General features: G+C 45.7%; 1 protein-coding gene across 3 annotated transcripts in view; it reads left to right on the top strand.

Moving 5' to 3' along the window:
- The window catches only part of LUC7L (LUC7 like), a 28,864-nt gene that overhangs the window by 1,872 nt on the left and 6,897 nt on the right, over positions 1-20,095 (top strand). For all 3 annotated transcript variants that reach the window (XM_027962022.3, XM_027962024.3, XM_060406188.1), the window contains 5 exons: positions 196-290; positions 4,541-4,639; positions 14,694-14,804; positions 15,779-15,922; positions 19,282-19,458. In XM_027962022.3, the coding sequence (XP_027817823.1) occupies positions 196-290; positions 4,541-4,639; positions 14,694-14,804; positions 15,779-15,922; positions 19,282-19,458 (626 nt within the window). The remainder of the gene's footprint in view (positions 1-195; positions 291-4,540; positions 4,640-14,693; positions 14,805-15,778; positions 15,923-19,281; positions 19,459-20,095) is intronic.

The following is a 20,095-nucleotide window of genomic DNA, read 5'->3' as shown; positions in this document are numbered from 1 at the left end:
TTCATGATATACATAGCATCAAAAATCATCTGTGATTTGTTCCAGTTGTAAAAAAAAAAAAAACACAAAAAACCGTCTAGGTCAGCTTTTCAGAGTATTTGGTAGTCTGCAGATCATCCAGGTGAATTGTACCAGATATGCTTTTGTGCTTAATGTGATAATATTGTCTTATTTAAAACCACACATGAATTTCAGGAGACGAAACCAGACAGAGGGTCAAGTTTACAGATGATCGTGTCTGCAAGAGTCACCTTCTGGACTGCTGCCCCCACGACATTCTGGCTGGGACGGTAGGTGCATTTGGGGGGATGTCCTAGGATACTCAGACATGGGTGCTCTGCAGGCAGTGGGGTGGTTCAGGCTGAATTGTGTTTTCCTTTACTAAGCAGAAATTACCTGCTGTCCTTTAAATGATAAGTTCCGTTAGCTTGGTGACATTTTATATAACGTTATTTCACTTCTATAAAGTTCTGTTGGTAAGGTTTTCGGGTTTTGGGAGAGTTATTTATACTGAGATATTCATAAGTTAAGTATTACTGGTCTCCTTTGGCTTTAGCTAAAAGAGTACTTAAGGTTAACTTGTAGCTCTGTAAGATTATGGGTTGGTTTGTTTTCAGGTTAAACACATACTAGTTTTTTGATCTGGTATCAGGATATGGTTTTCCCAGATTGTAGGTTTTTGAAATATGTGGATTAATATTAGTTTGCAGTTTTGTGTTACACCACCGTTTCAAGAAGTCAGTACATGACCTGATAAGTATAGAACTCTACAATTTTAAGTTCATTTCAGATGAACCAAACAGATAAATGCTAGTTTTGCAGAATGAACATTTATTCAAATGTTAGTATTATTTATTCCAATGTTAAATAGTATTTAAGAAGACTAAAGAGTGTCAGATTATCTGCCATGATTCAGCCACTTACAGAGTCCCATAAACACCATTACCATTTTAAGATGTCACATCCCCCTCATGTAATGTAAAAATTGTCTCCTCATTTTAAGGGTCCAGTATGCATGTGTTGGGAACACTTTTTTTTAGGATTGATTAGTGCTTTTGTCATTACCACTTCAGGGAGGAGTTTCTGGAACACTGAGCTAGCTGGTGTATTAAGTCTTCTGAGGCTGGACCTTCTGACAGCAAATAGGAAGTGGCTGCAAAGCCTCACGCCTCTGTTAGCTGAGGTCTTGCCTGCAGTTGACTGGTATGACTGCTGAGTGCTCTGGATCATGGGGGTGCCATCCCTGTAGACTGCTGCCTTCCACTGGTCATAGCAGGCAGCCTGACTTGGAGTAGGCAGCGTCCTGAGCTGCAGTTGTTGGTAGGTCTTAGTGGGAGAAGTCGGAGGAAGTAGAGGGACACGCACCAGAGTGAAACATTTCAGCCGTGGTTTTTGGAACGCTGAGGAGGGAGGGCATTTCCTACAGATGTTTAGTGTACTGCTGCTGCTGTCGCTCCGGTCGTCTCTGACTCTGTGCGACCCCACAGACGGCAGCCCACCAGGCTCCCCCGTCCCTGAGATTCTCCAGGCAAGAACACTGGAGTGGGTTGCCATTTCCTTCTCCAGTGTATGAAAGTGAAAAGGGAAGGTGAAGTCGCTCAGTCATGTCCGACTCTTAGCGACTCCATAGACTGCAGCCTACCAGACTCCTCCGTCATGGGATTTTCCAGGCAGGAGTTGTGGAGTGGGGTGCCATTGCCTTCTCCGTGTATTAGGTATAGGTTAATTTGCCAAGTATTTACTGGACAAGTACTCTGTCAGGCACTGGGGATGTGGTACAAAAAATGTTTACTCTCATCTAATGGAGAAACAAGACAGACAGTAAATAGCGAGTAGGTTCTGGACTGTTTTGGATAGGGCGGTATGGAAAGGCCTCTCAGGATACTGGAGCAGAGACCTCAATGCTGAGAAAACACACAGGTGCACCTTTAGGGGAATAGTGCTCCAGGTGGCTGGTGGAGCCAAGGGAAGCAGGAGTATATGTGGGTTGGTGTGGGTCGGGGGGAGGAGGCAGAGACTGGGGCTCTGATGAGAGGCCAGGGACTGAGCAGTGTCACTGCCGTCCCCGTTGGACAGGCAAGTCAAACCGAGAAGAGAGCTCAGGAGACCTGTTTTCATGAAAAGGTGCAGTGAATAAGTGTTGGGGCTGCTGAAGTCAGTTGAGATGAGGGCCGGAAGTCTGGGTGGAGAATGTAAAGATGGAGCCTTATGGCTGTGGGCTCCTGGGTGGCAGGGTTAGAGTCTGCTGTGCTCCATGGAGATGGACTGAGTATAAGCCACAGGGCAGTGGTTAGAACCTTCAGCATGCTAAGGGCTGCTCCAGGCCCTCTCCTGAAGGTAGAGGTGAGGCAGCAGAGGAATGGAATGGGAAAATGGTGTATTGGTAGTAAGACCAGAGGGATAGCTGGAGGGAAGGCAGTGTAACTTGTCTCTGTGGAAGAACTTTGGTTTTCCGAAAGTTCTCTGAAGAGCCTTTATTGCTCTTCGCTGCTGCTGTGTGAGACCTCTGGAGGGTAGAGAACACAGATGTTTGTGCGATTAGAAAAGAAAAGACCTGGCATGCTGCATTTGACAGCCACTTGCAGTATTTGGAAGAAGGGAATGAGTGAGGTGTTTCGGTTCTGCTGGGTGGTTGGCTGCCGGAGGCGCTGGCTGGCACTTCCGCCTCCTTGGCAGAGTTGCAGAGCGGCCTTCAGAGACACACGGAGCCCCGGGCCTGTCTCTCTCCTGCTTCGGCAGTGGCCGCTCGAGCACTCCCATCTGAAGGAGGTGTTGGTCAATTCTGCTTCGTGTGTGGTTCCCTAATATTGAAACTTTCTTGACAGTTGAAGTTTTTAGAATGGAAGTTGATTTGCACTTAAGATTTTTAGTACTTAGTGGTTTTGTTGCTTGCTTCATCTGGAAGTAGTTTTTCTTTGAGCAATAGAATGGTTGTTAGCATTTAAAGAATTTCTTAAGAGCTGTCTCTCGTTTTTTGAGCTATAGCACTTAGTTACCTTTGTGTATTTTTTTTTGGCTATGCAGCATGTGGGATCATAGTTCCTTGAATAGAGATCAAACCCGCACCCCCTGCTTTGAAAGTATGGAGTGTTAACCACTGGACCACTAGGGAAATCCAGAAGCTGTGTATATATATGTAAAATGTGTTTTTTTAAATACATTTATTCACATATTATCTTTGGCTGTGCTGGTTCTTCGTTGCTGCATGGAATTCTCTCTAGTTGTAGCAAGCGGTCTGCTCATTCGGTGTCTTCTCATTGCGGTGGCTTCTCTTGTGGAGCGTGGGCTTCAGTAGTTGCAGCTCTCGGGCTCTAGAACAGCGGCTCAGTAGTTGTGGCCCATGGGCTTAGTTCAGAAGCTGTGTACTTTTTAAGGATTATGTTTGGTATTTAAAAGAGTGAATGAAGCAGAATTTGCCAGCTTTACAGTGACAGCAATTTTAGTTGCAGCTTTGGCTTTTAGCACTTGTGTGTCCTCTGGATTCCCCATGTAACCAACATACAGAAGCTGCGCATGACCTCATAGTAAGCGTAATGAAGGAGAACAGAGCTTTTGCATTTACCATTTGGTCAAAATGAATATGAACTCCACCCTAGGCAGCCCACTCTTGGCTCTGTCACTGGTGATGCGGTAGGACATTTTGTCATAAGGATGGCTGCACCTTCTGAGATTAGGGCTGAAAGAGCTGCATCCTGTCCCAGACTGTTAAGGAGTTTGTGATCCACGGAGGATTCTGTTAACCTCGTTCTGAACGCACTTGTAGTTTGAGCTGAAGGATTTCTGCTGCTCTTTGTTCCCTTGCTAGGCAGTTGTGCTTGTGTCCAGCAGCGTGGGCTCCCGAGGCATCTCCTCGCCGGGCTGTTGGGGTTTGTTAATTGGCACTTTCTGACTTGTTAACCTGACCCTCAGCGTCTGAACGTCCCTGTTGCTGTTGAGATGACCACAGACAGGAGTGGAAGGGGTCCCTGTACAGGGTCCTTACTTAGGACTTAGGGAAGAAATGCACGCTGCTGTCTAATTGTTCTGTCTGTGCTCACACTGTGCAGTACGCATCAGGCTGGTCTTACTGGTAACCCAGATAACTTGTTTTGGGGAAAGAGCCTTTTGTCTTTATTTATCACGTGGGATCTCTGTGATTTAGACTTCAGTGGTCAGAAGGAATGCATGGAAACTTATTGCTGTCAGTGATACTCGTTTCCTGGCCTTCTTGCCACCCCTTCCCCCATGCTGCTCTTTACTGAATAGACATTTCTACACTCATGAGATAATAATAATGGTGAAAGCTAAGTAATGAAAGATAGTCTAGTAATCTCTGGTCCCATAGGAGACAGAGATCATTACACTGAAGTGCACCTTTTCTGAGTGTCATGTAATCATGGTAGAAAAAGGAAAATAAGACTTTTTGGCCACATCGTTTCTTAATTTTCTTATCATAGTCAGCATTCAAAAAAGCATTGTTGATTTAGATGACAGTTATCACCAGGTCATGTGCTTCCTCCAAATAGATGTTTGTGTGTAAATTTTTGTTTCTCTTTCACAGCGCATGGACTTAGGAGAATGTACCAAAATCCACGACTTGGCCCTCCGAGCAGATTATGAGATTGCAAGTAAAGAAAGGGACCTCTTTTTTGAGTTGGATGTAAGTTTTATTTGATGTTAATTGTTCCCTACTGTGAAGAGCCAAATACTGCACTAACAAGAATAATGTGATGTGTGTAAGTTACGATGCGCATGGTAGAGCAGATGTTATTCCAGCCCTCTCTGGCCGGGAGCGAGCATGTGGCCGGGACCGCTCTGTGTCTGTGTGTCCACCACCCCACTCTTCTGCCTTTCGTACTGTATTGTTTTCTTTAACGTGTTTATTACATATTTTATGACTTCTTGGACATGATGTTTGTTCTTGCTTTTGAACTTGCGGATGGATTTATAGTGGAGGTAATCTTAGTGACTTTATTTTTCCTTCAGTGCTGTGTTCCTTTACGTACTTCTGGGTATGGTTTGGTTTCATTGCTGCATTTCATAGCTCCCTGAGCTATCCATTCTGTATTCACAGACAGCTGGGTTGATTCTAGTGGGTTTTTTGTTTTTGTTTGTCTTTTTTATTATGAATAGTGTTATAAATGTTCTTGAATATCTTGCTACACATGTACAACAGTTAACCTAGGGTATATTTTTAAGAGAAGAATTCCTTGCTCGTAGGATCTGCACGTTTATTCTTGCAAGGTTTTTTTCGTTTTCCTCCCTAATTTTTGATGAAGTGTATCAGTTTACCCATTTAATAAAGCGAACATACCCTTACCAATGCTTGGTATGATCAGGCCATTAAATCTTTTGCAGTTTAGTCATTATTAACTAGTATTTCATAACTTTGGTCATTTTTCCCTCCCAAAAGAGCCGTTTTTAGACCCTTTCCCTAATTCATCCATCTCCCCGCCATGAATGTTTTTGTTGTTGCTGTTGGTTGTCCCCTCCATGAAATTTTGATAACACAGATACCCAGCATATCAGTTTATGTGCTGTGATCCTTTACAGGCCACATATCATCGTACTAAGATTTTCTTCACTCTTTGAGACCAGTTTTCATTCCTGTCCCCATTGGGAATCCACGATTTGGTCACTTTATTTTGTTAATTTATTTTAGGGTATGCTGTGCAGCTTGTGGGATGTTAGATCACCTTCCAGGGATTGAACAAGGACTCCTGCAGTGGAGGCGTGAAGTCCTAACCACTGGACCATAGGGATTCCGATAGAGCCACTCCGTTTTAGTTTTTTTCTTTTTCTGAGTCCTCCATTCCTAGAGTAAGCAGAGGTCAGTGAGGGGTTTGATGCCATTCAGGTTCCTGGGTGAAGACTGGGAACGCCCTGAGCTTGGTGGGAGGAAGTCAGAGGAGAGGAAAGGTGTTTGTTTTTTTTTCCTTCCAGTAGACATTTTAGAGGATGTATTGTAGCTGGAGTAAATTCTACTTAAATCAGTAATCTTAAAAAGTGGTTAAAATTACCATTTCTTTTTCAAGTGCATCAGTGTTGAATCCTGTGGGGATACCAGGTTTCAGAAACACAGGAACAAAGATGTATGGGTTAAATTTTTACTTTGAGTTATGTAGCTTTTTGTATCACAAATGTTAGGATTTCTGCTGAATTAGAATGTCTGTGTACTTTTTAAATGGCCTGATGAATTCAGTATTTAAGAACAGAGTAATGGGAGAAATTGCGAATACAGAAAGACTGAAACATATGGTAATTTAGTATTTTTATGCGGGGCATGTGTTCAGCCACTGTGGAGAAGGTGAGTTTTTTTAATGAACAGTATTAGAAACTGTGGATTACCCAGTTAGTGAAAAACTGGGTTGGAGCCCCCAAAAGAGAATTTTGTTTTGCCATCTTGACATGTTATAAACCCTAAGAAGCTGTAAGGTGAAGATGGATACATGTTTTCTGTATAAAAACTTAAAAAATACTAGCATATCAAGAATTCCCATGTATAAAATAAGAATTCAGCTGAGACACAATATCTGCAGCATATGAAGGGCAGATATCTTTCACGATAAAGCTCATCATGGTTGAAAAGGACTGTAGCAACAGCTGAACAGAAAACGATCAGAGGATAAAGGACATTTTTAGTGGGCATCTAACCCTGTGATGGGTATTCACCTTCACTGAGACTGAGGAGTTGGAGAGGTGAGTAACTCCGATGCACCTCTTGGATGATGGAGCCCCGAGGCTGGGAAAGCAGGTGGTGGCAGCGCCAGCTCTGAGAGCGAATCTGGTGACACACTTGCTATGAACGAAGGTCAGTCTGCTTCAGAATACTGCTGCAGCATCGCAGCCTGCGGGCTCCATTGGTGAAGGCTTGGGTCACGCCGTTGCTCTCTACAGTGGGATGATGTGCAGCTGCGGAAAGAGGGTTGAGGTAGTGAAATTATGTGCAAGATAAAGTGGGAAAACTGGTGTGTGTGATATGATGACTTCATAGTGTGATTTTTAAACAGAAAGGGTGTTTAGTGTTGTTGACATGCTTAGATCTACAGAGTAGTTGTAGAAGGAACAAGACTCTGAGCACTTCGTCTTAGTTGGAGGGCTAGAGTAGGTCACGACGTTTTTGTACTGTGAAAATTTACCATTTAGAGGAGTACCTTTTCCAATCTAAAAGGTGACCACCCATCCTTCCAGCTCCTTAAAAATCATATCTGAGGGTATTCCCTGATAGTCCAGAGGTTAGGACTTCCTCCTCTCACTGCCAAGGGTTCCAGTTCAATCCTAGGTCTGGAAACTAAGATCCCACAAGCTGTAGCCAAAATTTAATATATTATATTAAATAATAGGTATGTTCTCTAATTTAGAAAAATCATATTTTACCTTATAGATGGTTCACGGTGGAATGTTTGCTAGCTAGTGCTGAACCTCCAGAGGAGGTCTTCCTGTTGTGATGAGTCGGGGGTGACTTGGAGCAGCTGTGCTTGTGGGGGGGCGGTCAGCAAGTAGCTTGTCAGCATGTTAAATGCACGTATGCACTCGTTCCAGGAGGCTGCTGCTGGGACTGGGTCTTAATGGTGTGTGTTAATGAGTCCACAGAGAAGGTGCTCATTGCAACTTTTTTTTGAAGTGAAAAGGATATAATGGGACTGTTTATTAATGAGGACTACTTCCATTAGTTGTTGCCCTTTCATACAGTGAATGGTGCTTTGTGGAGCTCTGGGTGCTAGGAAGATTTTGCCATAACTTTTAATTTACTTATAATTTTTATTTAAATATGAGTAACTTTTGAAATTTATTACTTGTTTGCCATTATTTTTTAAAATAACGACTTAAAGGTAAAATACAAAGCCATAAAATTTATCCTGCCTTGAATTTTTAATACATATCAGTAGTGTTTGGATGTGCATCGGTTACCTTAATACACTAAATGTGGCCTGGCTTTGAAATACTAGGCTAAAATAGTTATTTCCTTAGTTAGGCAGAATAAACTTAGAAGGAAAAAATAAAATCCTTTTCCAGAATATAGGTTTGTTACAAGAACCTGATGGAATAACTTTTTCAATCTTCTTGATAGGTAAGACATCTGTTGGAGATTCAAGTGAAAAGTCTGCCCTTTTCCACATGACTCCTATCCAGTGCCTCTCCAGAGGTCACTTGTATCTTTTGAAGATAGGCTCTTCAGGGTGAACACACGTATATAGCAAAAGCTGGTTGTGATGTTTCTTGTCGAATTGCAGTTTGATAAATCAGAACACTGCAGAAACGCTTTGGCCAGATGGTGTCAGTGAGCTGAGTCTTGATCTTGCTGACCTGTTGCTGCCTCCTGAGGGGCTGCTGTTGTTGTGAGGTTCCAAGCCTGCCGCGTGACCATGTGGATGGTTCAGTTCCCAGGCGTGGAACCAGCAGCTCCTGTATTGTGTTGAAGTTGGTTTCTGGAGAGAGTACATTATAGTCATCACTACTATAAGACGGACACAGGTTTTGTTTTCACAAATTGTGAACCGTCGCTAATCCATTTTTCTTAGTAGCTTATATTTGTGTATCTTACCACGTGTTTTGGTAGAATCTCTTCACTGTTGACAGTAAATCTGTGAGGTGGACCTAACATTTATCTCCACAGAGTCTCTGAAAGTATAATAATATTGGTGCTATTTGCCAGAAGTCATGGAAACATCATCACATGACCCTGGGAGAGTTATTTTGTTGAGTGGGTCAGTCAGGGGTGGTTAGGAGCGTTTTTAATCCAGGTTGTCTTAGAGACCGCGGTTTCAGAGCAGGGTATTACAGTCATAGCAGCATGAAAGCTTTTGCGTGTTAGGTGCCTTTCATCTATTCTTTCAGAAAAGAGAAACTTCCAAAACTTGAGTTTTAGTGGATTTATTAATCAGTGGATGCATTAATTTAAAAGAAAATTATGCTTTTATAGAAAGCATCATTATTAGTCTGTTTTATTTCCTTTTTTTTTTTTAATTCATTTCACTATGCTGGGCCTTAGTTGCAGCATGTAGCATCTTTAGTCATGGCAAGCAGGAGCTCTTAGTTGTGTGCAGCATGCAGGATCTAGCTCCCCAGCCAGGGATCAGACCTGGGCCCCTACACTGGGAGTGTGGCGTCTCAGCCCCTGGATCACCAGGGAAGTTCCAGTCTGTTTTGTTTCTGAATTGGTTGCTCAGCTTAGGTGACATTTGACTTTCAGTATAAAAATCTTTTATAAGAGCTCATCAGCTCTGTATACAATTTTAAAGTATTTATAAACTTTTAATGTTCTCTAAGCAGTTTGTAAGACATGGTCCTGGAGTATTGGCCTGTGTATGAGAGGACTTAAGATGTTTATTGCATTGTTCTGAGTTAGTGAAAGGTGAAAAAATGCAGATACATATTTCTTGCGGAATGCATATAGTTGCTTTAAAGCAGTGAAATGCTGCACAGCTATAGACATAGAAACTGTGTGCGTTGATGTAGAAAATGAAAGAGCTTTAAAAACTACCCTAGACGGAGTAAAAATTGTGTACTTGTATATGCGTTTTAATACAGTTTTAAAAGGTATTTACCAAGCTCAAATGATTATTTCTTAGGGAGGAAGAAAGAATTATGCTTTTTACGTCATGTGACATTAGGTCCAATTGAATTGCTAATATAGTGTGCAGAAATTTGAAAGGTACTGCTACTTTATAATTTATTTCTACAAATCCTCTGTCTTAAGAAAGTGCAGTGGACCTTTGAACAATGCTTGTTGCTTGAACTGTGAGGGCGCACTTCGAGGTTTTTCCAGTGAATGCGCACTGCACAGCTATAGGGTCCATCGCCTGCGCCCAGCCCCTCATTGTTCAAGGGTCAGCTGTGATTGAAAACACAGGCAAACAATGGTACACAAAGTATTGTTGTCGTAGCATCGTGTATAAGGTTGAAAAATTGGATGCAACAAAACACACTTTAGTGATGAATGAACAGATTATGAGGGACTCAAATGGTAGACTGTGCCCTGGAAATTAATTTTTGTGAGACCTGAATGTTCAGTGACTTAAGTTCCTTAGGAAGTCCTGAGCAAAAAAGGGATAAATGTGTGTATTGGAACTCACTGTGTGCTCTCACTGAAAGTGTGTGGCCAAATCAAAATTCCCAGACTGTCATGGAAAGCCCAGAAAGCCTCCTCCCTGTGCCCCTCCCGCTCCCTGGAGGCAGTCCCCTACCACAGCTTCAAAGTGGAAAAGGAGCAACAGCTTGCTGTTCAAGTGCTGCAGGCGACCTTGGATGGCCAGTTGCTTTTTGTTTTGTTTTACCTTGGAGGATCTCAGACAGCAGGAGGTGTAACGGCTTAATGGATCTCCGTGTACCCATCTTTCAGCCTCAGGAATGATCAGCTTATGGCCAACTGACTTCACAAATCTCAGACTTTCACACATCCTATCATCTGTAAATGTTTCAGTGTTGCCATTGACTTGTGAAGTTATTTTTACTCTGCATACAAAAATCTGGTATTATAGTTGGTTGGGACAGAATGTACTTATTACCATGTTTTTCTTTTTTAATTGAAGTACAGTTGATTTAGTGTTGCGTTAGTGTCTGGTGTACAGCCCAGTGATTCACTTATACATATATATACTTTTTTTTCAGATTCTTTTCCAGTGTAGTATATTATAAGATACTAAGTATATTTTCCAGTGCTGTACAGTAGGACCTTCTTTGTATAGTTTATATATAGTAGTTTGTATGTTATTAGCATGTTTTTTTTAATGTGTTGAGAAAAAAATTAAACATGCAAATGTAAGCAGAATAATATAGTGACCATCTCTGGGTTTCGTCTCCCGGTTTTCAGTGATTGATGATGTTAAGACTTGTTTCATCTTTGTTTTGTCTTTCCATACTGGATTATTTTACAGTAGTTCCTAGAGATGGAATTTCATCTGTAAGTACTGCAAATATATCTAGAAGATAATTTTATTTAAAATGTTTATTATTTAAAGGATAATTTCTTAATCTTATCTAACAGTCTTCAAATTTCCCAGATTGTCTCAAAAAGGATTTTTTTTACAGTCTTTTGTTTGACTCATATACCAAAATAAGATCTACACGCTAGGATGCTTCGTAAGTCTTTTTACATCTGTTTGAAGAAATTAATGTTTCTCATATCCTGGATTTTGCTGATTGTATCCTTATGATGCAGTCTTTAACATGTTTTCCCTTATATTTGAAATTTCCTGTGAGCTGGAAGTTAGATCCGGATGTGTGACGGTCAGAATCAGGTTTTCGTTTGACAGAGTAGTGCAGAGGTGGAGCTGGGCAGCGGCTGGCGCGTCACCTGGGTGGCATGACGTCAGTGGACTCGAGTGGCGCTGGCAGTCTGGCTGCTGGTTGCACAGGCCCCCGTCAGACTGGGGCCACGTGCGTCCAGCAGCAGTGAGGAGTATTGCCCAGATCAGTTACGTCACTAGGGTTGCTGCTTGTCACTAATTGTAAAGCACGTAAGATGTTCACATGGTTCAGAGTTTGAGATACGAAAGGTATGTTGTGAAGCCTGTCTCCTGCTCTGCTCTTCAGCCCCCTGGTTGGCCCCAGAGCTAGTCAGGTGTTGAGTTTCTTTTCTTCCCTTTGGAGATGATGTGGAACCTGACGGGCCTGTATCTCACTTTTCTTAAAACACAAGTAACAGTCCCCTGGACACATGCTCTGTCTGCCTGCTCTTCCCTCATCTTGATTTAATTTTCAGCATGTATCTCAGATGATCCCCTGCCATATAGTTAGCTCCACCCTTTTTGTGGTGACGTAATATTCCAGAGGATGGTGTCTGTTTCATAGGAGTAGTCCCCTGTTGGGGGTCAGAGTGCTGCAGTGCACGTCAGCACATTGTGAGTGTGTCTAGGAAAGATCCCTAGAGGCGGGACTGGCTGCCCAGAAAGGTGGTGCTTTGTCATTTTGGTGGCTAGAGCCACCAAGCTTTCCAGAGGGTGAGTGCTGCCCCCAGTGGCACCTGGGAGTTCCCATTTTCACGTCTTCACTAACAGAGCTAGTTACCAAACTTCCAGTTTTTGCCAGTCAGAGAGGTTTAAGCAGGTATTTCTTTGTGGGCTTGTCAGGGTTGTCATAAAGGTATTTCTTTGTGTAGGTATACCCTGCTTAGACCCTCAACTTTGGCTAGTGGCTGGCTCCTCCACCCAAAACTTGGGTTACCTGGGAGAAATTACCTCATCATTGTCTCTTTCTAGCACAGCCTTGGCCTGACCACCCCAGGACCTGGCCTTAGTTTCTTGAAAGAGTTACACCAGGAGTTCCTTAGGAGAGGGAGTAGGTCATCTGTGTAAATGCATCTCAAGTATCCCAGCATGCATGCGGACACACAGGGCACTGTTAATTCACTGTTCACATGTGGAAAATGTAAACATTTTTCTCTATTCAGTGAAAATATAGTTCACCTTTTCCCCACATTGATTTCCTGTGAGATGTAACAGGTTTCTAGAGCAACACACCATCTCACCTAATGGGACCACTGCTCTCTGTCTTACAGGTGTGTAGTGTGGCAGTCACACTTTCCCTTAGGTTTGGGGTTAGAGTCCCTGTACAACCCTGGGCAAGTTACTTTGCCCTTTTCTAGTTTCTATATACGGGGCTGGTGAGTACTGCCTCAGCTGTGAGGGCCAAGCGTAGGGACTGTGGAGTCGGATCCCAGGAGTCCTTGCCTCAGGACTCTGGAGACTGCTTCCTTTCCTTCACCTGGGAGTTGGTGCCTGGAGAGCCCCAGATGGCTGTCCCGAGGCACGTGTTTGCACTGACTGTTCTGCTGGCAGCACGGGCTCCTCTCAGGCTTGCCGATGCTGCTGGGCAGGAGGGTCAGGGAGAGCACCTTGCCGTCTTGGGGGGTCAGGGGCAGCCTCAGCAGCAGTGAGACCTGTGCACCCCCATGAGCTCAACCCCCGACAGTATGTGGTTCATTACACCACCCCTGAATTACAGAGTAGAGGTGCATGACTTCCTAGTAAGTGGTGGATTGTCAGTAGCACTTAATTTGTAGGTTTGAATACCTTCTTTGTGAATTTTATTTTCATCATTTAAACCTGCTCTTTGATTTAGGAAGCAAAATGAAATTGAGAAGCACGTTGAAGAGAAGGAGGGGCAGCAAAACAGAGCCGTCTTTTAAAGAACACTCAGTTGAGATGTCTCTGCATTCTGCCTGTTCTGTGCTGCGAAGTTTACCGTTTTATTGTTAGCTGATCAGATGTCTGAGTCCATAGCCAGTTTATATTCTATGTAAGGTGCAGTAGCTCTTTGCTTGGTAAAGGCACTGGCAGAATTGCCCACTCAAACCCTGATGAGCAGAGTCTTGGTTCCGTGTCGGGTGTGAGGTTGCTCTCTGGGGAGGCAGTAGAGGAGCTCTGTACCCAGGTCTCAGCACCAATAAGCAGGCGGCCGCGGGGCCTCTTGAGCTGGTCCGCCAGGAGCCCTTGTCCCTAAGAGCATGGGCAGTGCCTGACCTGCACTTTGATCCTGTCAAGTCCCCACCTTGTCAGCAGAGCTGGTCAGCTCGACATCCTTCCAGGAAATGCAGTGCACGCGTGCCAACGAATGCCAGTTACTGGCTTTCCTGATGGTTTGATTTGAGCATAGTGAAATGCTCATCGAGAATATTTGAGGACCAATAACAGGAAAGAGGTCTTTAGCTCCAGGAGTGTGGAGTCGGGGAGTTTTCCTTGGTGGACCACAGGTGTAGCGCTATCACAGAGCCTCTTCCCTGTCTTGACCAAGGCCAAAGTGTGCTTTCCTTTGAAAAACGGGGATCCCACTGTCAACGCTGATCCCTGCTGGGGGCTCTCTCCAGACCACATCTGGAGGCAGGGACATAGATCATCACTTCTTGGTCCCTTGGCCTCTGCCTTATTACCATTTGCACCCAGAGCTTTCCTGGCTCTGCTCACCCTGTCTAATCCCGTCACCCGCTCCCAGCGTCACTTGCTGTCTGTGTAACACGCCCCTGCGTCAGCAGCGTGGGACCTGCTGCCCAGCACTGGTTGGTCCTAGCCTGGAATTGGAAAAGGGTGTCCTGTTTGTATGTTTATCTGAAGTTATGTTGGGGCCTTGACTGGTTACAGCAAGTTAACTGCTTAGCATATATGACCACTTATTGATTAGTATTTTACTGTTTTCCACCAACTCTTTACAGAGTGTCTTTTCCTTTATCTCTTTGGGTAAGTAGTAACCTGTTTTCCCACTACTTTAGATGGTAGGCCATAACTGAACGTGTTCACCGCTCAAGTAACGTTTGTTCTATTTTGTTTTGAGGTGGAAGGGGGAACTCTACCCTCAGAACATGAGGGAATAATATTTACGTGGCTCACAAAGACCAGTGAGTACATCTGCACCCCCGCCTCACCAGTGGAGGGCCTCTGACACCATCACACGGCCTAGCCTCCCTGTCCCTCAGAACAGTTAGCTATGCCAGGTGTTTCAGCTTTAGAGTTTCTTGAAATTGTTGAGGGATGGGGGTTCTTTGACACATTTGAAGATAAATCAGATGAGAAGACCATACTCGTGCACGGTCGTTTGGTTTAACAAAGCCCCTTGATTGAATGTGATTGTGGACCTGTTAGCAGTAGCACAGCTGCAGATCTTCCCACTGAACCGACAGGCCTTAAGAACCAAGCCAGGACTGCACTTCCTATCAGACACATGAGCTCTGAGGTCACAGGCAGGTCACTGACTGGAGCCCTCTGCCTCTCCTGAGCTAGGCGATGGATCACTTGGAGTCCTTCATCGCTGAGTGTGATCGGAGAACGGAGCTTGCCAAGAAACGGCTGGCAGAGACCCAGGAGGAGATCAGTGCAGAAGTTTCTGCAAAGGTATGCGGGGAGGGAGGCCTCCACCTCCAGTCGTCAGTATCAAAGCAGGGCTGGGACCTGTCGGTGCCGAGTGCGCATTTTGGGGTGGACAGTGGGTGTCCACTGCCCTGGCTGTTAGAAGGAAGGAGGGAAGCTGTCACCAAGCTCACAGCCTGTCACTGTGCTATGCACATGTCGTAAAGTTACTTGATCAACCTCTCTGCGCAGAACAGGACATGGGTAAGTTAGCAGGGAAATGATTAGATTCTGGTGTGTCTGTGTCACAGAAGAAAAAAGCAGACCTGGTGAAATCGGCATGTGCATCATTTAGAAGGCCTTGCCCCTCTTGAGTGAGTTCTCTTTAGTGTTCTTTTCTCCTTCAGTTTTATGAAAGGATTTCTTAGGAGAGAGACAGTTTTTAACTAGCCCAGTGGTGCTGTTTATTTCTGAAAGAAACTCCCAGTGATTAGTCATTTTGCTTAAAGGGTAAGTCTTGTATGTGTTTAGGCTCACACATTTTGTTACCCTCACCTGGAGACTGAGCTGTGCTGGAAGGTATACAGAGTGGCGGCCTGGAAGCTGGCCCACGGGGCGGGCCTTACAGCCTGTGGGAGTGACAGGCGTGTGTTGCTGCCTCTGCTAGGGTTCAGTGCAGAGATCTGTTAGGGTCTGACACTTAACGGTCGGTCTCAGTGGTGGCAGTGTGGGTGCTGTAACTGTTAGAATTCATGTCATCAGTGAAGTTTCCAGCTATTGGTGTATTCTCTGTGAAACAGCAGAAATGCAACAAGAGAAACACCCTTTGCATTAAAAAATCTTTTGTTTTTATTTTTTTAATTGGATAATTGCTTTACAATATTGTGTTGGTTTTTGCCATACAACAGCACAGATCAGTCATAACTACACACACACACACCCCACCATCCTCTCAGCCTCCATCCCAGCTCCCGCCTTTCGTTTCTAGGTGTCTTACCTGGCTGTCTCTTTCTCTCCAGGCGGAAAAAGTACATGAGTTGAATGAAGAAATAGGAAAGCTTCTTGCTAAAGCTGAGCAGCTGGGAGCTGAAGGAAATGTGGATGAATCACAGAAGATTCTCATGGAAGTGGAGAAAGTCCGTGCAAAGAAAAAAGAAGCTGAGGTTGGTGAGGAAAATGTCTTAAAGAGGGAAGAAACATAGTAACTTCAGAGAGCTGACCATTGGACTAAAACTGAGCCATGCCTCCATTTTCTCGAATACTGAGGCGTTGGAAGTAGGGTGATAATGTCAGGATGGTACAATTTCAAGTCAGCCCACCCTGGGGTTTGTGTCTTCGCTGCTCACTTGACCCCTGAGGCCTCAGACTGAGCACTTTGCGCTCTGAGCATCCCTCCCGTATGTAGAGTGCATCCTGAGCGTAGCTTGTCCATGTTAATGAGTCTGTGTCCATCTGCTTCCAGGAAGGGCCCGGCATACAAGGTGTTCAGCTGATGTGATGGGGCTGACTGGCTTTGCAGTTGCTGTGAAGAGAGGCCTCAGGTTATTAGTGACTCTGTGCCTAAGAGAGAGAGACTCCTGCAGGTTATGAGCTGCATCCAGGTGGTGTCCTTGGGCTGCCAGGCCAGGACTCTGCTATGTGGTGCAGAAGCTGAGTCCAGGACTGTCTGGACTGTTTCCTCTGTTGGGTTTTCTGCTTCTCAGATCCTCCCCACTGGAGTGGAGGTGGCCTGGATTGACTTTGAGAATGGTGGGAAGGTTAGAATCAGGGAGAGAGGGACGGGAGTGCACCTTTACTCCTCCTGTGGGCCAGGCAGAATGCATGTGAGCGCTGGCTCAGATTCACTCTGATGAAGACAGGCGCTCAAAAGAAATGAGGTCTCAGTTTAAGAGTGACTTGGGGTACAGGGGATGTTCAGGTAGGGCAGGGTGATCCTGAAGGCCATTTGCTGAGACCCAGACAGAAGATTGTTTGGATGGTGGATGGAGACGTGATGGCAGCGTGGGCAGCGTGCCAGCACAGGGCTGGTTTTGGTTGTTGCTGGTCCCCTGGCTCCTTGTGGCACCTGAGACGAAGTAGAGCTCAGTGATGACAGCTGAACACGTGAATCCTCCCTAGTGCCCACTGAGCAGTGACGTGTGCGTGGGGAGTCCCAGGTCCTGCATCGGAATCCTTACGTAGGATCCAAACCTCTGTGTGTTTAAAGGGAAAATTTGAGTGTATGGAGTCAGGCTCCCCGGGTTGCTGACAGTACCCAGCAGAAAGGCCAGAGGGTCAGGAAGGAAGGAGCTCTGTAGCCTTTTAGTGAATCCTGAGGCTGAGCCTTCCTTGCTTTGAGGAGCAGAGCAGACACCAGAAACCTGTGCGGTGGATCCGAGACTTGAAATAGTATAGATGCGGGGTTCACCACTCGGATGTCTGCAGACAGCCCCAAGGGGAGCAGGAGTCAGATACACACGGGGACTCCAGGCGCCTTGCTTCGGCCACTGTCCCTTTCCTTATCACCTGAGTGCCCCCTTTACTTAAAACTAACAGACAAGACAGGGTGGCTTGTGGGGGGGAAGCCTCTGCTGTGCTGGTCTGGGTAGCATCCACCCTGCCCTTAGTGGCAGGCAAGGCTGTTTGGCATCCTAAGAAGTGGAGCGGGAGGGGTGCCGTGTGCTTTTTACCTGGTTTCCCGCAGTGGTTCTGTCTTAAAAACCTGTAAGCCAGCATCCCATCCCGGGACAGCTGCTGAGCGGCCGCTCGCCCCTGTGGGCCCTGCCGGCTGCCCTCACTGCACACCCGCTTCGCTGACCGCCAGTCTGCCCTTCGTTCTTAGCGTTTGCTCATTTTAAGAGCATTGCATGATGGAGTCACACAGTATGTAACCCTTAGGGACTGACGTTTTTTTCACTCTGCGTAGAATTTATTTTGAAGGGTATTAGAGGATGGCATTCGTGATTTCAAAACTACTGAAAGGTGTAGAATATTATCTCAGATTACTCTCACCCACCACGTTTAGTGTTTCTCGTTAAGCTGTTTGACTCTTTAGGAAAGAAGCCGCACTCTAATGGAAATCTGAGCCCCTGGTCTTTCTGCCTCTGTCCCCAGAGGTGTTCGTGTGCGTTCATTGCATACCTGGGCTCATAAATCACGTGCATCCCTGGCGGGCGTGGAGGCGTCCCTGGCGGGCGTGGAGGCGTCCCTGGCGGGTGTGCAGGCGCCCCGCGTCGGTGCTGCAGGCGTCCCTGGCGGGCGTGCAGGCGCCCTGCGCCGGTTGCAGGCGTCCCACTCGCATCGCCGGCTCTGCAGGCTGCTGCAGGCCGGTGGGCGCAGTCCGCTTGCTGCCGCGGGACTGCACTTCAGGGGCACATGGCTGTTTGTCCGTGGGTGGTTTCTCATCTCACGGCCGGTCTGTGTGTCCAGCGATGTGCTCGTGTGAGGGATGTTTCTGGTAACCCCACCTTTACAGACAGGCTGCCGCCACAGTAACCATGCTGCGCGGGCGCCGGCGTCAGGGTATGGCACAGCCTGGTGTTCTGTGTGTCCGTCAGTCTAGTGAGTGACATGATGTCTTATTTTAACCTGCATTTTTTAGGGAATGTTTTGAATGTATGAATTAATGGAAGATTATTACATTGTCTTCTCTTTAAGGACAAATGTTGAAATGCTCCCTCAACCTAGATTTTGGAGGAGTGTGTTGATTTGAGCACAGGCAGCCATCACTGGGTCCTGGGCCACTTTCTTTTGTATTCGTGTGTTTTCCTTTGAGGCAGAGTGGCTCCCTGTGATGAGACTCAGAGCACGCTGGCTGCTGGGCAGGGGTAGGGGGTGTGTGCGTGCGCTCTGTTCTGTTCCCTTAGGCACATTTCCTCTTTTGAAGAGATGTCTGTGTGTTTCTCCTTCCAGATTTTAGGTTTCAGGGCTGCACTGGGCATTCCTGGACACTGGGACAGACTCTGTGGATGCTCTGTGTTTTGCCTGTCTGTTTGGTGTGATTGGGGCACTGTAGTCAGTTTGATCTTCCCAGAGCTCCGCCATGTCTGGTGTGATCAGGGGCGCCGTGAGGGGCCTGTAGTCTGGTCTTCCGAGAGCTCTCCACCATTGCAGGGACTCCCCTTCCCCGCTGGCCTTTAGCACACAGTCTCCCGTGTGTCTCAGTGTTCTGAATATCCCTCACTGCTTTGAAATCATGACTCTTAGTTCATCTCTTAAAGAAACATTTTAAATTGGATTACAATTTAATTACAATTTATTGAAATTAAATTACAATTTAACTCCAAGTATCTGAAGCTTTGTAAACGATTCAGGTTTATATGTTATGAAATCATCTTCAGGGAATTTCCTGGGGGTTCAGTGGTTAGTACTTGGCACTTCACTGCCAGGGCCTGGGGTTCAGTCTCTAGTCTGTGAATTAAAGTCCCGCAAGCTGGGCAGCTAAAAATAAAAGTCACCTCCCTTCATGTACTTCATTTTAGGGTTGAGGGGACAGTGGCATTTGAGTTAACCTCACTTGGATCACTCTTTTCCTGCTCTCCAGGAAGAATACAGAAATTCCATGCCTGCGTCCAGTTTTCAGCAACAGAAGCTTCGTGTCTGTGAGGTCTGTTCGGCCTACCTTGGCCTCCATGACAATGACCGTCGTCTTGCAGACCACTTCGGGGGCAAGTTACACTTGGGATTCATTCAAATCCGTGAGAAGCTCGATCAGTTAAGGGTATGTTAGAGTGCTGTGTTTCTGAAGAAGCCTGCGAAGTCGTGATCATCTTCATGTCTCTGCTTGTAGCAAGCCTTGTGGTGTTTTTTTGTTGGTGGCGGTATCAGGCCTTGGTTTTGTACCGTAGCTTTACAGTGAGCTGCTCAGGTGTCATCATTGTGTTTCCTGAGATCTCAGAATCCAACAGGGCCTGGGATGTTTGTTTAGGCTACTACCCCTTGTTTACAGAGAACAATGGCAGAATTCATCCTGGGTACAGGGAACTCGTGCACCCCTCTGGAAACACTTCTCTTTGGAGGTGAGAGAGAGCCAGGAGCCTGTGGTTTTTCTCTTTGGGTGAAGGCAGACCTTTGGAGTGTGGTCAGGCTAGAAACATAAGAAGGTGATGGGGCTTTTTCTAGTGGCCCTGCCCCACGGCTGGATGCCCCTGTCCCTTCCTCGGGGCTCCTTATTTTCCTGGGTTAGACTACAGCATTCGATGTCCTGGATATGGAGTGCTGAGAAGGAAAATTAAGCAACTTTGGGATAAGTTGAATTGTTTTCAGACGGATGAAACCTCCCTGGCTGTGTACTAGGATGCTGGGAAATATGCAGGCCTTTCCTCCAGAAGCCCAAAATCTGGAAGGACAGACATGTG

Source organism: Ovis aries, chromosome 24, assembly GCF_016772045.2.
Source record: "Ovis aries strain OAR_USU_Benz2616 breed Rambouillet chromosome 24, ARS-UI_Ramb_v3.0, whole genome shotgun sequence".
Lineage (NCBI taxonomy): Eukaryota > Metazoa > Chordata > Mammalia > Artiodactyla > Bovidae > Ovis > Ovis aries.
Note: the sequence above shows the minus strand (reverse complement) of the source record. Positions and strands in the feature narration are given on the sequence as shown.